Genomic DNA, 14,390 nt, shown 5'->3' with positions numbered 1-14,390 from the left:
TGAGGAAAATGAGGGCCTCGGACCACAGTCACCTTTCAAGCAGTAGAAGAGATTGTTCAGCACCAACATGGGACTTTACAGAAGTATGATGGCAGATGCTCTTTGAGTGACTATAGACGGCCATAGAGTCTCCTTCTGCCTCAAGTCTTCTTTCTGCTGATGTCTCGAAGTGTCACGCAGGGGTCGAGTTCACTGCAGCACACAGGAGAAAAGTCCCCAGACTCAGCAAGGCTGGGTGAAGCATTCACGCGCACGGCCTTAAGGGAAATGTAGTCGAGGCTCTGCCGTCATATCTCACAGGCCCCGCCCATGGAACTACGCTCCCGTCGTGCCCCGCGGCAGCAGGCGTGGCGGCCCGGTTGCTAGGACTAGGATAAGCGTGGCGTTCGCGCGGGTGTCCCTCAGGTGAGCAGCCGCCGTAAGGGTTCGGCTTCCGCCGTTCCGTATCTGACATGGGGCGCCGGGGATGGCGATGAGGAACGGGCGGTGGACAGGGGAAAGAAGGCCTTGTCCGGGCAGCCCGCGTTGAGTACTAGTGTTGCGTGCGTCCCGGGAGGTGGTGGGGGTGCGCGTGCGCTCGCAGTCAACGCTAGTACGCGTGCGCACAGGGCTTTGCGCCCACCGCGCCCCACGCCGTCGGTTTGCGGCGCACGCGTGTACCCTACTTCTGATTCCGGAAACCCCGTGATTTCCAGCTGCTTCCGGTTGTATGTTCCGGGTCATCACAGTCCCCTGCCTCAGGGTTATCAGTTCACCATCTATACGGCAGGTGTGCAGTTTCCCTTTAAGCTCTGGTACTTATGGGCATTCTTGAGGTATCTTTGGTGGTACCAGGGATCGAATCCTGGACTTTGGTTATATTAGACTGGCACTGTACTATTGATCCACGTCCGCTCCCTTCAGAAGCGAATTCCAGGAGCTTTGCTTATTTTTATGCCCAGCCCCTCATTGAAGGATTCTGGGCAGGGGCTCTACCCCTGCGCCACACCCTATCCCCTCACTGGGTGATTTAGGCAAGGGCTCTACCCCTGAACCAAGCTTCAGCCTCTCATTCTAGGATATAGGTAGGCTCTCCACTGCTGAACTCTGCCCCGAGCCCTCTTTATTTTTTATTTTGGAAGGTTTTGCTGGCCGAAAACTCAACATCTTCCTCTCTAGTGGCTTATTGAGTGCTTGGTATTTCGGGCCTGTGCTTCCAGACCTGATGCAGTGGTGCTGTTTCCTGCCCCTTGTAGCCAGTCTAGCCATGGTGACCCTGGAACCGAGGCCCATTATTTGCCTGCAGTTGTTCATTGCAGAGGGAATGAGGTTCCTTAAAGGTGGCTTCCTAAGCCTGTGAGAGTGTCTGGTGGAGGGGAGGTCCCTGTCTGTGGCACGAGGAGCCGCTTTCAAACCTGTTCCCATGCTGATGAACAGTAGGCACCTGTCACCTAAAACAAGGGAGCCATTCATGCTGGTATTCACTTCTGCCCCAACGTGAGTGACCTGGTGACCAGAGGATGAAGCTGGTTTCACGGTCTCAAAACAACACAGGAAAGCAAACATACAGAATGGGACTCTATAGCCATGAACACGAGGGGCTACCATCCTATAGTTATTAAACTCCCCAGAGGTCTGTAAGCCCAGGCTGTCTGTTCCCAAGGCAGCAGCCTTCTTTCTGTGTCCCCTGTTGTAGTCTTGATGGGACAAACAAGGCTGTGTCTTCTGCCCTGGAAACAGTGGTGCTTTGTGGCCCAGGCAGGCTCTGTGTGTCGTAGGCGTGGTGTATACTCTGGGGAGGCCAGCTGTCCCCATGCCCCTCATGGGCTCTGCCTGCCATGGTGATACCAGGCTCTCAGACACGCTTACTTGATGCTGTTCTGACTTCCTAGTCTGAGGGCTCCAGGTTGCCCCTGTGATCCTCTAGTTAGCCCATAGAGCCATTCAGTGTTGATCTATGCAGCTGGGGTGAGCCCTGAAAGCCAACGGATGTACCAGAGTCCATCTCCATCCGTGGGTCCAGCAGGGTGTGGGGGTGATGTTGGGTAGTGTAGCCAAGCCCACTACAGGCAGGCAGCAGGTCACCTCATAGGCACTTCTCTCTTTCCTTTTAATTTGTTTGTTTAGTGCTCCACATTCAACTCAGGGTTTAAGCAGGACAGACAGATTCCTACCATTGAGCTACACCCGATCCCCTCCTGGGGGTATTGGGGATTCTAGGCCTGCTTTGAGGATTGCTAGGCCTTATTGCCAGTGGTTAGCTGTCAGGGCAAGGTGGGGCAGGTTGTCAGCCGAGGCGAAGATTTGAGGACTATGGATGGCGAGAAGGGTCAGCAGCAGAGAACCAGGTCCTTCTCAGATTTGCTATTTTGCCCTTTTTTTTTTTAATTAATTAATTAATTTATTACACCGTACTACTCAGACACACCAGAAGAGGGCATCGGATCCCATTACAGATGGTTGTGAACCACCATGTGGTTGCTGGGAATTGAACTCAGGACCTCGGGAAGAGCAGTCAGTGCTTTTTTTTTTTTCTTTTTTTCGGAGCTGGGGACCGAACCCAGCTCTACCACTGAGCTAAATCCCCAACCCCGTAGTCAGTGCTCTTAACCGCTGAGCCATCTCTCCAGTCCCATTTTGCCCTTTCTTAGCTGTGCCTGAGCAATGAGAAGCTCCTGAAGCCTGAGAGGATTCCCAAAGCCTCGCTCGCTCTCACTGGCTCCTGTGTGTAACCAAGTGGTGGTGATGTCGGCTGTCACCTCAGCCCTCACTGGCTTTGGGGAGCCTGAGTTTCCCCATGTGTAACCGGTGGTAGTGTCGGCTCAGGGTTTACCGGGCTTGCACAGCAGGCCGTGAGCATTGTCTGAAAGCTCAGGTCCCATGGATAACTAGGTTCCCAGGCTAGCCCACTGAAACAGGAAGTGGGCTAACTTGGACAGGCCATACAGGTGAGCACAGGTCCACCGTGGAAGCAGTTCATGGGCACATGCCTTCCTTTCTTGGCAGGGTCTGCATTCTAGGGAGCATCTTAGGCCTGCCACCCACCTTTTTCTGGGGTACAGAGGATTGAGATGGGGTCTTGCTCTGTAGTTCTGACTGGCTGGCCTCCAGCTTACAGCCGTCTTCCTGTTTCTGCCCCACAGGTTCTGGTGTGTGCTACCAGGTAGACTGCCATAGCATGTCCCATAGAAACCACCTGGGGTCAGGTTCACTGTCAGTCTAACTATGTGTTTTGGGGGGTGATTCTGAACCCCATTCTCCATTTATATATTTTCACTGTGTAGAAAATGGGACATTTAGCAGCTTGGCCAGAGCCAGGATCTGCGTGCACACATCCTCTCTCTGCAGGTCTCATCTACTCAAGGGTCCCATGAGTCTGTTGCAGGCCTTCCTTCTGACTATAGGTCTGAGGACTTGAAGCCAGCCAGAGCATGTCAGCAGCTGTTCTGGGTTTTGTTCTTTTGTTTTTGTTTTTGGCTAGAGACAAGGTTTCATGTAGCCATTCATAGGGCTGGTTTTAAAATCACCATGAGCTGCTGATCCTCCGACCTTCACCTCCTGGGATGACAGGGTACTACCAGGCCTGGTTTACTCGGGCCATGTCTGGAAGCCAGGGCTTTGTGCATGCTGCTTGAGGTGGGTTTTGGGTTTCATAGTAATGAATGCCTGTCTCCACACTGTCCTCAACATGGCGTCTGTTGGGTGCATGTGGACTTGTCAGAGCCCCGAAGAGACCGGCATGGTTTTTCCTTATGTGGCCGGGGAGTAAGCCAACTCTACCTGGCGCTCTGGACTCCTCATTCCTGGGCCTGGCGGGACCCACGGCATCCCAGGACAGACCCCCGCCCCACTGAAGCTGACGGATGATGCTCCAGTCCCATCTCTGTCTCCCACAGTCGAGCCCCGCTGAGGATGGAGCCCACCTCAGGCTTTGCAGAGCAACCTGGGCCTGAGAAGGTTGAAAGTGAGGAGCAAGAGCCGGCGCAGTGGCAAGCCCTCCCTGTCCTGTCGGAGCAGCAGTCGGGGGCCGTGGAGCTGGTACTGGCCTACGCTGCACCTGTCCTGGACAAGCGCCAGACGTCCCGCCTCCTCCGGGAGGTGTCTGCTGTCTATCCACTTCCTGCCCAGCCCCACCTCAAACGGGTGCGCCCCAGCCGCAGTGCAGGCGGTGCGCACTCGTCGGATCTGCTGTTGTGCCTGGCCGGGCCGTCCGCGGGCCCGCGCTCGCTGGCCGAGCTCCTTCCGAGGCCGGCCGTGGACCCGCGCGGCCTGGGCACACCTTTCTTGGTGCCTGTGCCTGCCCGGCCGCCCCTTACCCGGAGCCAGTTTGAGGAGGCGCGGGCCCACTGGCCCACATCCTTCCATGAAGACAAGCAGGTGACCAGTGCTTTGGCCGGGCAACTCTTCTCTGCGCAGGCTCGAGCCGCCATGCAGACCCACATGGAACGGGCAGTACGTGCGGCCCAGAGGGCAGCCGCGCAGGGGCTGCGGGCAGTGGGTGCCGTCGTGGTGGACCCAGCCTCGGACCATGTGTTGGCCACAGGCCATGACTGCTGCAGCGAAGCCAGCCCCTTGCTGCACGCCGTCATGGTATGCATCGACCTGGTGGCCCAGGGGCAGGGCCGAGGCTCCTGCGACCTCAGACGCCACCCAGCTTGCTCCTTCACACAGGCCACTGCCACTCAGGGCGCCCGTGCTGGTAGCGTGCGCAAGCTGGACGAAGATAGCCTGCCCTATGTGTGCACCGGTTATGACCTGTACGTCACCCGAGAGCCCTGTGTCATGTGCGCCATGGCCCTCGTCCACGCCCGTATCCAGCGTGTCTTCTATGGGGCGCCCTCACCCGATGGCGCCTTGGGCACGCGCTTCCGTGTCCACGCTCGGCCAGACCTCAACCACCGCTTCCAGGTGTTCCGCGGCATCCTCGAGGACCAGTGCCGCCAGCTGGACCCCGACCCGTAGGCCTCGTGACCTTCTGCTTCTAGACCATTCTCTGCTCCTGGCCAGCCCGCATCCCCTGCAGCTCCATGGCCTTGGGCCTGGGGTCCCGCCCTCTGTGTCTGAGGACACTGACCACCTGTGCCAGACTGTGGGCCTCTCAGTTTCGAGACTGCAGCTTCTCTGGTGGCTGCGACACCGTGGGGCTCTGCTCTGCTTGCAAGCCCAGTGGCTGCCTTAGAGTCCCCGTGGTGGTCCTCTAGGCTCGGGGCAGGGAGCAGCCATCGAGTGTGAAAATAAAGCACCTCAAACCAAGTTCCCATTTGCACTCAGGTGCCAGGCTGGGTTTGACGTCTGCCTCAGGCTATAGCTTGTGAAGGGAATGGGCAGCCCTGCTGAGTGCGTCCAGGGTCAGAAACAACCCAGCAGGTGCCCTTGCCTGTCCCTGGATTCTAAGGTTTCGTCTGTGTCTGGGTGCCTGTTGACCTGGGGTCTGTTCATGGCCATCCTGTGTGCCTCTTCATGAGGGAGGGGAGGGCAGGCGCTCCAGAAGGATCGGTCTAAGTGTGGTGCCTGCAAATACCAAGCTGCCCTCAGGAGCGGTGGCAGGGTTGGCTGTGCACCTTCTGGCCTCAGACAGGAAAGGCAAGGCCCCGCCTAGAGCAGAAGTGAGGCTGGGGTTCTGTCTGCATCTTCAGAGTCCTTCTAGCCTTCTTCCTCTAAGGGAAAGCAGTGCTCTTCTTGGGAGCCATGCTTCAGTAACCAAGAGGCAGGGTGGGACAGGAAGAGGCTTTGAGGCAGGTCTGTGAGCAGCCCGACCTGAGGCTCTGTGGGACTGTGGTACCAGTGACACCTGGTTGAGCAGGGCCTGAACTTGGAGGCCAGGGTGTCCCGTCACTTCCTCACCTGAAACGCTGTGGGGCTGCGCCTGGCCCATCTTGAAGGTGGCACTTAGGAGCAGAGCTACTTAGGAAAGTAGCTGATAGGTGCCCCTGGGCCTGTCCAGGCTCCCATTGAGAGCCCACAGGTGAGTTTCACACCCAAGCTGGAGCCTACCACATGGCAGGGAGCTCTGTTCTGGGTGACTCGATAGGACAGGAGTACTGAGGGCTGTGTCAGCAGGCTCTGAAGCCATCTGTGAGGCCACTGAGACTAGGACATCTTGGCTCTAAGGCTATGGGTGACATCAGCTGGTGGCTTGGCCTGTCCTCTCCGGGTGTGCTCTGAGAAGTGAGGTCCAACCCTGAGCCAGCAGCAGGCTGGCTGGCCTACGCATCGGAACCTGCAGCAGTGGGCTGGGTGAGGCCTTCCTGGTCCCCTGGCTACCAAGTCCCTAATACAAGTCTTCTTTCAGGTGGCCCCTTCTGCCTGGGTGCCAGGTCAGCTGACACAGAAATGGCAGGTGAGTCTGCCCTGCTCTCCAGGTAGTGTCCCCCACGCCCACTGAGACTCCTGAGCTGGTTGTAGAGCTGACCTGGCCTCCCTGGCTTCCGCCTTGGGACACCTTGGGTGCTACAGTGGGGCACAGATAGGCCACCAAAGAACCATCATCCTCCAGCTTGCAGATGTGGGGCGGGGGGTAAAGCTAGAGAGCTTAGAGAACTCTGCCCACTACTCTAGGGGCTATGGAAGGACCGCTGGCGGTCTACCTCATTGGTAGCCCATTGCTAGCCCAACAACTCCTGGACACTGAGTGCAGACTCCAGGGCCTTTATACTGACTGTGGCTACTCTCTGGGGCCTTCTTTTCCTCTACTCCCCCAAACACATGCAGTGCTGGTATGTGATTCTGTCTGCAGCCCAGAGAGTGTCTGGCTGATCCTGCAGGGCTATACCTGAAGTGGGGAGGGGGCTCTGTCAGGCATTGGCTGTCGGGCTACCTGGGGGTCTCCTTCCTACAGGAAAGGAGAACAACTTCCCCCCGCTGCCTCACTTCCTGCCGCTGAAGCCCTGCTTCTACCAGGACTTCTCTGATGAGATCCCGGTGGAGCACCAGGTGCTGGTGAAGAGGATCTACCGGCTGTGGTTGTGTGAGCCTCTCCAGGAGGGCGGGCAGGTGGGCGGGCCACCCTAGCAGTGTCCCCACCAAGTGCAGCAGTGTTGTGCTCCTTGGGACGTTCAAGACCCTGGTCCCTGCACGAGGCTCATCCTTAATGTCTGGTAGGGAGGGTCCCTGGGCTTGGCCTTTTGTCCCAAGTCTCATACCTGTCCCCTGGGACTCCCCTGGTAACTGACCTCCTATTCCATCTGTGTCCCCTCCAGTTTACTGCACCACGCTGGGTGTAAACCTAGTGGCCTGCCTGGCCTGGTGGATTGCGGGCGGAGCGGGTGCCAATTTTGGCCTGGCCATGCTCTGGCTTGTTCTCTTCACTCCCTGCAGCTATGTGTGCTGGTTCCGGCCTGCCTACAAGGCCTTCCGGTAAGCCTGGTCCAGGGGCCCTCAGGCCACAGGACCTCAGACCCACAGGGCGGGCATGCTGAGAGTTGGAGGTCCATGGAGGTCCTGGGGACCTGTTAGGAAGTTGTCTCCCACTTATCCAGGGTAGGTGGCCATTTATGTCACAGTGACCACAGGCCATCGCCACCACTGTCGATGGGATGGAGCCCAGGGTGTGAGATACTAAGCAAGCAGCTTGTGAGCCCTCCTTCTCTCCCTCCCTCGATTCTTTGATGTGCAGTGTCACTGTGGGGAGGTATGGTCACAGGCTTGTACACAGAGACACACGAGTGTGCATGTGCCATGTCACTGCTGTAGCAGTCACAGGACAGGTGAGTGGTGGGATCAAAGCCAGGCTGTCGTGCTTGGCAGCAAGCACCTCTATCCTAGTTTAAGTTTTAATAATGGCTTTACTGAGCATTGTGTCGTGCACGCACTGTGGTTTCCCGGCTACTGAGTACCTCAGTGTTGGAGTGCTGTGGTTAGCTTTAGTGCTTGCTTCTAGAAGATTCTATCACCCCAAATGCAAACCAGCCTCCACAATTCCACTTCCTATCTCTAGATTTGCCCGTTTTGGACACTTTCTAGTATGAAGCCACAAACGCGTGTAGCCTTCCGTGCTTGTTTCTCGTGTGCCAGGGCCTTGCTCCTGTTGGGGCCTCACAGTACTCTAGCCTGTGGGTAGATAGACCCTGCTGTGTTCACCATCTGTCCATGCGCAGATGTCCTCAGCTGGCTCATCCGAGTGAGCTGTGTTTGCTCTTGTGTGGTGCCTGAGGTACAGAGTAGGGAAGGCCAGGAGGGCTCCTCAGTGAGACCGATGTCTGCTCAGCCAAGTCTCCATAGCAGGAGCACAGGCACACCTTCCACGCCCAGAAGTAGCCCGAGGATGGCCCTTCACTCTCATGGTGACAAGGCGTTAGGCAGTCTCCATGACGCTGGGGCTCCAATCCTCCCTGTGGCACCCCAGGCTGAGTGCTTGGAGGAGGGCCGTGGTTATTTCAGGCCATCAAGGACAAGGGAAGTGACACAGTCCTCCCCCTGCTGGGTCCCCCCCTCCTCAGGGAGTGTAGGTGACCCGGCATCTTCTGTCATTTGCAGAGCCGACAGCTCCTTTAACTTCATGGCATTCTTCTTCATCTTTGGAGCCCAGTTTGTGCTGACTGTCATTCAGGCCATCGGCTTCTCGGGCTGGGGCGCGTGGTAAGCAGACAGAGGGATGCGGTCTCTGTATGCCTGTGTGAGAGTCTCCCAGCATGGGTCCAGGGCTTGCCCCTCGGAGAGAGGGCGCCCTCCAGTACCTTAGGAGTGTGGAAAGAAAAAGGCCTGTGCCGTGAGCCACCAGCAGGGGGCGCTGCCCAGCTGCTCCCAGGCCTGTTTAGAACACCTCCTATGTAGCTTGGCTGGCCTGGAACTTAAAGAGGTTTACCTGCCTGGCTCTCCTGAGTGCTGGGATGAAGGCATGGGCCACTGGGTCTGAGTGTTCCTTTCTTCTGTGTGTCCTAGTCAAAGTTCATATAAGGCCCCCAGGTGTCCTCTTACCTTTCTCATGAACCATGCTCCCCCACCCCATCCCTGTCACCCATGCCATCACCATGGCGTCAGTGCCTGCCTCAGATCGGCAGGTGGCATTCTCAGGTTGGATGGGCTGTACCATGGGGATACTGACACACACACACACACACACACACACACACACACACACACACACACACACACAGGCAGGCACATGCTGGGCACTGGGAACAAGTCTAGGAAATTGCCTCCAGCCTGCAGTCCCTACCAAACAGATGACCCCTCACGCGTGGCAGAGCTCTGAGTTCAAGGACAGCCAGGGCTACACAGAGAAACCCTGTCCCAGACAAACAAGGGCAAAGTCCCGTATCTGTTTTGTTTGGTTTAATTTTTGAGACAGGGTCTCTAGTAGCCTAGGCTGGCCTGAAATTGTATACATACACAAGGGTGACCTTGAGCTCTTTCCTCCTGTGTCCCCTCCTGAATGCCTGAATGACAGGTATGTCCCACTGAGACCCACCAATTTGGTCTCTTAAGTTTTAGTTCAGGGTGCAGATGCCATCCTGATCTGTAGGAGGCACTGAGGCCTTGACATAATGTTTCCTGTTCGCAGTGTATTCTAGGAACTGAAGCCTGCCAAATGGTTAAGTTTTCTGGGTAACCCTCAATTTGGGTTGACCAGTCACTTTCTGGTCCTTAACAGAACCTGGCTTCTTCAAAGTTTTATTCTCAATAATCTGTTGGAGCTCAGTACATATGAAGGAGAATTGGCCTTATTTACCGATTCCTTGTTGATTTGTCAGAGCTCTTTGCATATGGAGGATAGCATGCCCTTCTCCATGTGCTGAGCCCTCTCTCATCTGCAGTGGTTGGCTGGCCACCATTGGGTTCTTTGGGACCAGCGTTGGGGCTGCTGTGGTGATGCTGATCCCAGCCATCATGTTTTCCTTATCCGCTGTCGTGATGGCCATCACTATTGTGAAGGTGAGTTCTCTGTGCTCAGTCTCTGTCCTAAAACTTCTTTTACCTCATCCTGTGGGCATGAGTTACACAGAACACCCCATGTCTTCGGCTGCAGGCTGTGATGGGGATCTTGTTTCCTGGGAATTCACAGGGTTTGTGGGGGACCCATGGCCTCATCCTAGAGGAGGACAAGGAGTGTCACTGGCACCAATGGTTTAGGCTCAGGAGCCTTCCTGTGGGGAGGGTAGGAGGCCTCCGCAGGCCAGCGAGGTGACCTGCAGCAGACATGTGCCTCCAGGGACAACATGGGTCTGCCATGGACAGCTGTGGGGACAGAGCTGCCTGCACGGAACAAGATCAACCTTTTTTTTTTTTAAGATTTATGTATTATATATAAGTACACTGTCGCTGTCTTCAGACACACCAGAAGAAGGCATCAGATCCCATTACAGATGGTTGTGAGCCACCATGTGGTTGCTGGGAATTGAACTCAGGACCTCTGGGAGAGCAGTCAGTGCTTTCAGCCCCAAGATAAACCGCGAGCGCGCATGCGTGTGTGTGCGTGTGTGTGTGTGTGTGTGTGCGCGCGTGTGTGTGTGCGCGCGCGCGTGCATGTGCGTGCATGCGATCTGGTTTGTGGGCATGGGTCCGGGCCTTTTTTTTTTTTTCCGGAGCTGGGGACCGAACCTAGGGCCTTGCGCTCGCTAGGCAAGCGCTCTACCGCTGAGCTAAATCCCCAACCCCGGTCCAGGCCTTTCAAATGTGGAGGTCATGTGCCACCCTGCCCAGCGCAGAGGCACTTTTCCATTCCTGAGGTTGAATGTATAGCCTTGAGCAGCTCAGGCCTTGCAGCGAGGCCTGGGGTCTTGGAGTGTACAAGATGGCCCATGGCGTCCTTATAGTGTGTGTGTGTGTGTGTGTGTGTATATGTATGTGTGTGTGTGTGTGTGTATATATATATATATATATATATATATATATATATATATATATATATATATATATATTATATAGCCCTGCTTGGGGTGACAGGATCACTCTCCAAGTGCCAGAGCCACCCTGTCAAGCTAGAGATGGCAGGTGTCCCTGCATGGGCCACCTCACTTCCCAGGCTAAGAACTCTTAAGAGGATTCCAAACACAGAGAGGCCAGGCGAAGCACACAAGGCCACACTTCGCTGGGCAAACCTGGAAGGCCAGGCTGGCCAAAGATGACCTTGAGCTTCTGATTCTGCCTCTAACTCCAGAATGCTGGGATGACAGCTGTGTGTCCCTGGTTTGTGTGGTGCTGGGGTGGGTGGGGCCCAGGACGAGTGCTCTCCACACTGAGCTGTACCCCAGCCCAGGGCTTCATTGTTTAGCTTTGGCTGACCTGGGACTCACACAGGTCCCCCTGCCCTGCCCCTACATGAGCCCACCTGAGTTTTCATTTATTTCTGAGACAGGGTCTCACTATGTAGCCTTATCTGTCCTGGATCCTCTTGCCTCTGCCTCCGGAGCTCCAAGATTAAAGGTGTGCGACCTTTTAAATAACAGCATCTGTTTATCCCAGAGTCACCTTCCATTGCTGCTTCACTGAGTCTCCGCTTCCCAAGTGCAGAGATGAGGTGGGCACATCCATCTGTCCTATGCCACCATTGCTGTCTCCCTCGAGGGCCATAGAAATACAGTCAGAGATCACACAAGGTGTCACAGTGGGGTGGCGTGTGCCTGCTTGTTGAATTGGGGTGTCCTGTGGGCTATGGAGGCAGCAGTGTGGAGATGAGCCACCAGGTCCTGCACTGCCCTGCAGTGTCACTCAGGGTTCACACTGGGTCCCTGTCCCTGCCAGTGCACTGACTTTTCTCTATCCTTGTCCCTGACCGACAGGTACACAGGATCTACCGTGGGGCTGGCGGAAGCCTCCAGAAGGCACAAACAGAGTGGAGTGCTGGCACCTGGAGGAACCCGCCGTCCAGGGAGGCCCAGTTTAACAGTTTCTCTGGGAACAGCCTGCCTGAGTACCCCACTGTCCCCAGCTACTCAACCAGTGGAGGCCAGTGGCCTTAGGCGGCTGGCTGGCCCCAGCACTATGCTCTGTCTCCTGCTACCACCCTTGATCTTGAGGCCTGAGCATCTCCCCAGGGTCCCAGGAGGTCCTTGGCCCGTCCGTGTTCATCTCTTGTCAGACCCTAAGCAAGCACTGCCCAGCAGCCACTGTCCACTGCCATCCTGCGAGCCCGGCTGTGTTTGCCCTGCTCCAGCCTGCGCAAGGAGAGGCCTCAGCCCCCAAGCCCCTGGCCTTTGTTACGGAGATATGTGTAACTAAGCCCAGTGCACGTGTGTAGATGAGTGTGAGTGGACAGTCAGGAGTGTGGCGGTTGTACCTGTGTCCTCTGCCGTCCACTATACCCATGTTCCTCTGGGTCCTGCTATGTCCTTGTCCCACCCCTTGTGACAGTGACAACCTGCTGTCCCTTCCAACACCCAGGATCCTGAGTAGAGCTCTGCCCACTTGCACTTCACTTGGTCAAGGGTACTCTGGCCTCTCTGTGGGCAAGTGGAGGAGAGGGACCAGCTCTGTTGCATGGCAGGCCATACCCCCAGCAGCAGGATTGCCGGGACACCCCTGTGCCTTAGAGAGACCTGTGCTTCCTCCCCACATCCTCTGCCTTCCTGGGCAGCTGTGGCCTTGGTCAAGAGAACCGAACTGAGTCTTGGAGTGTCCACAGCACCTCTGATGACACTGGACTCAGTGTTCTTCCTTGCGACCTGATGCTACCAGCCAAGTCACTGAGTCCCCAAGGCCTCCCTGCAGGGCCATGTCCTCATGTGCCAGTATCATGCCAAACTGTCTGGGCACCTGGTCTCTATCCCATCTCAGAGTGGCGGGCATGGAGTCACGTGCCCGCCATAGGTGACACCTGTGACCTACAGCTCTTCCCTGCCACCCCTGGGTATGTGCGCCCACATGCCATAGTTGGTTTTGTTATGTGAGAATATTCTGGAAATAAATTCTCTTTCTGCAGCAGGGCTTCTATCTGTATAGGAAGGCATGCTGTGTGTCTGCAGGATTGAGCCTAGAGGTTGACCTTACCCCCTGCTTTCTGTTGCCATCCACCTTGCTCTTCTGAGACTGGCTGGCCAGTGAGCTACAAGAATCCTCCTGCCTCTGCCTGCCCAGGGCCAGGATCCTAGGCAAGTCCCCCATGTTCTGTGTTTACCTGGATGCCAAGCATACATAGTGACACACACACGTCCCGAACGTAAGACTTCAGGGTTATCCTGGGCTACGTGACAAGCTGAAAGCCTGCCTAGGCTACATGGGACTCTCTCAAAAAGGCTTCAGAGAAGACCCCATGGAAATGGTGTTGTTCCAGAGGATATCCATGAGCTTGGTGCTAGGGTAGTCCTGGACCAATTGCCTAGAAGCAGAGAAGCAGACAGGTGCCTGCCGTGAGAAGGACCACAGGTGGGGGATGGGGCGATCGTCTACAAGGCCAGTGACAACCAGCTTACTGACACTTCCCCTGTAAGCTTGTCTCTACACACAATTCATCACCACACATAGGAGTGACAGTTCCCACAGGACCGGGATAATAACCCCATAGTTCTAAAGTTCCCACCCCATCCTCTCTATGATTATGGTGACATTCTGCCTTCAGCCACCAGGGGACACTCTTGACTGCTCTCAGACCAAGGGGCCCTTTGTGCTCTACAGGCTCCCTTACTAGAACATGGCCAAGGTCCCTCTGCTCTACTCACACCGCCCTCGCCCTCGCCCTCGTACACTGAGCCCTGTCTCCAAAGTCCCTAATACGACCACACGCTGTGACCCAGTCTCTGCTTCTTTTTCTTTTAATCTTCTAGTATTTTTTTTTCTTTTTCCCGGAGCTGGGGACCGAACCCAGGGCCTTGCACTTGCTAGGCAAGCGCTCTACCGCTGAGCTAAATCCCCAACCCCATCTTCTAATATTTTTATTTTTCTTATTTTTATCATTATTTTTGTTTTGTTGTGTTAAAACGTGTAATGTGCCAAGGCTGGCCTTGAACTCGTGTCTCTTGCCTCCATCTTTTTTCTTTTCGGTGAGGGGTGCGGGGGCGTCAAGACAGGGGTTCTCTGTGTATCCCTGCCTCAACTGAAACTCACTCTGTAGACCAGGCTGGCCTTGAACTCACAGAAGTCCTCCTGCCTCTGCCTTTCAAGTGCTGGGATTAAAGGTGTGCACCACTACCCACTTCCGCCTCATCAGTCTACATGCTGGAATGACAGGTGTACTGGAGCATTCTGGGTGGAGCTGCTCTTTCCTGGTGCATTCTAGTCACCTCTCTTTCTGGTGTCCTTGTCACCTCTTCTGCTGACTGCCCAGGGTGCTGGGGACACACTGCAGAGCATGCTCATCTCTGAGGCTGTCCATCAATGGCTGCTAATTGAGAGCCTTCTCCCTGGAGCCCTCATTTATGATGGCTCCTCTCATCTTTGGGAAGCTTTGGAATGCTTTAAAATGGGGACATCAAGGAAAGGTGTATATAGAACCGGGGATGATGGGAGCTCCCTGCCAGAGCCCACCGTTTCTCAGG

General features: G+C 55.7%; 2 protein-coding genes across 6 annotated transcripts; both read left to right on the top strand.

The window, feature by feature from the left end:
- The first annotated feature begins 347 nt into the window (after positions 1–347).
- Positions 348–12,838, top strand: Scamp4 (secretory carrier membrane protein 4). 5 transcript variants are annotated; one of them, XM_087558950.1, is made up of 7 exons: positions 348–405; positions 6,272–6,319; positions 6,818–6,912; positions 7,179–7,335; positions 8,455–8,556; positions 9,735–9,852; positions 11,700–12,837. In XM_087558950.1, the coding sequence occupies exons 4-7, from the start codon at positions 7,265–7,267 to the stop codon at positions 11,877–11,879; spliced, it is 471 nt and encodes a 156-aa protein (XP_087415076.1). In that variant the 5' UTR covers positions 348–405; positions 6,272–6,319; positions 6,818–6,912; positions 7,179–7,264; the 3' UTR covers positions 11,880–12,837.
- Positions 3,863–5,232, top strand: Adat3 (adenosine deaminase, tRNA-specific 3). Its single transcript, NM_001103361.1, is given in 1 exon segment — positions 3,863–5,232. A coding segment is annotated over 1 exon segment (1,050 nt). The 5' UTR covers positions 3,863–3,891; the 3' UTR covers positions 4,942–5,232.
- Positions 12,839–14,390: the final 1,552 nt, after the last annotated feature.

Source organism: Rattus norvegicus, chromosome 7 (genome assembly GCF_021556685.1).
Source record: "Rattus norvegicus strain SHRSP/BbbUtx chromosome 7, alternate assembly SHRSP_T2T, whole genome shotgun sequence".
Lineage (NCBI taxonomy): Eukaryota > Metazoa > Chordata > Mammalia > Rodentia > Muridae > Rattus > Rattus norvegicus.
Note: the sequence above shows the minus strand (reverse complement) of the source record. Positions and strands in the feature narration are given on the sequence as shown.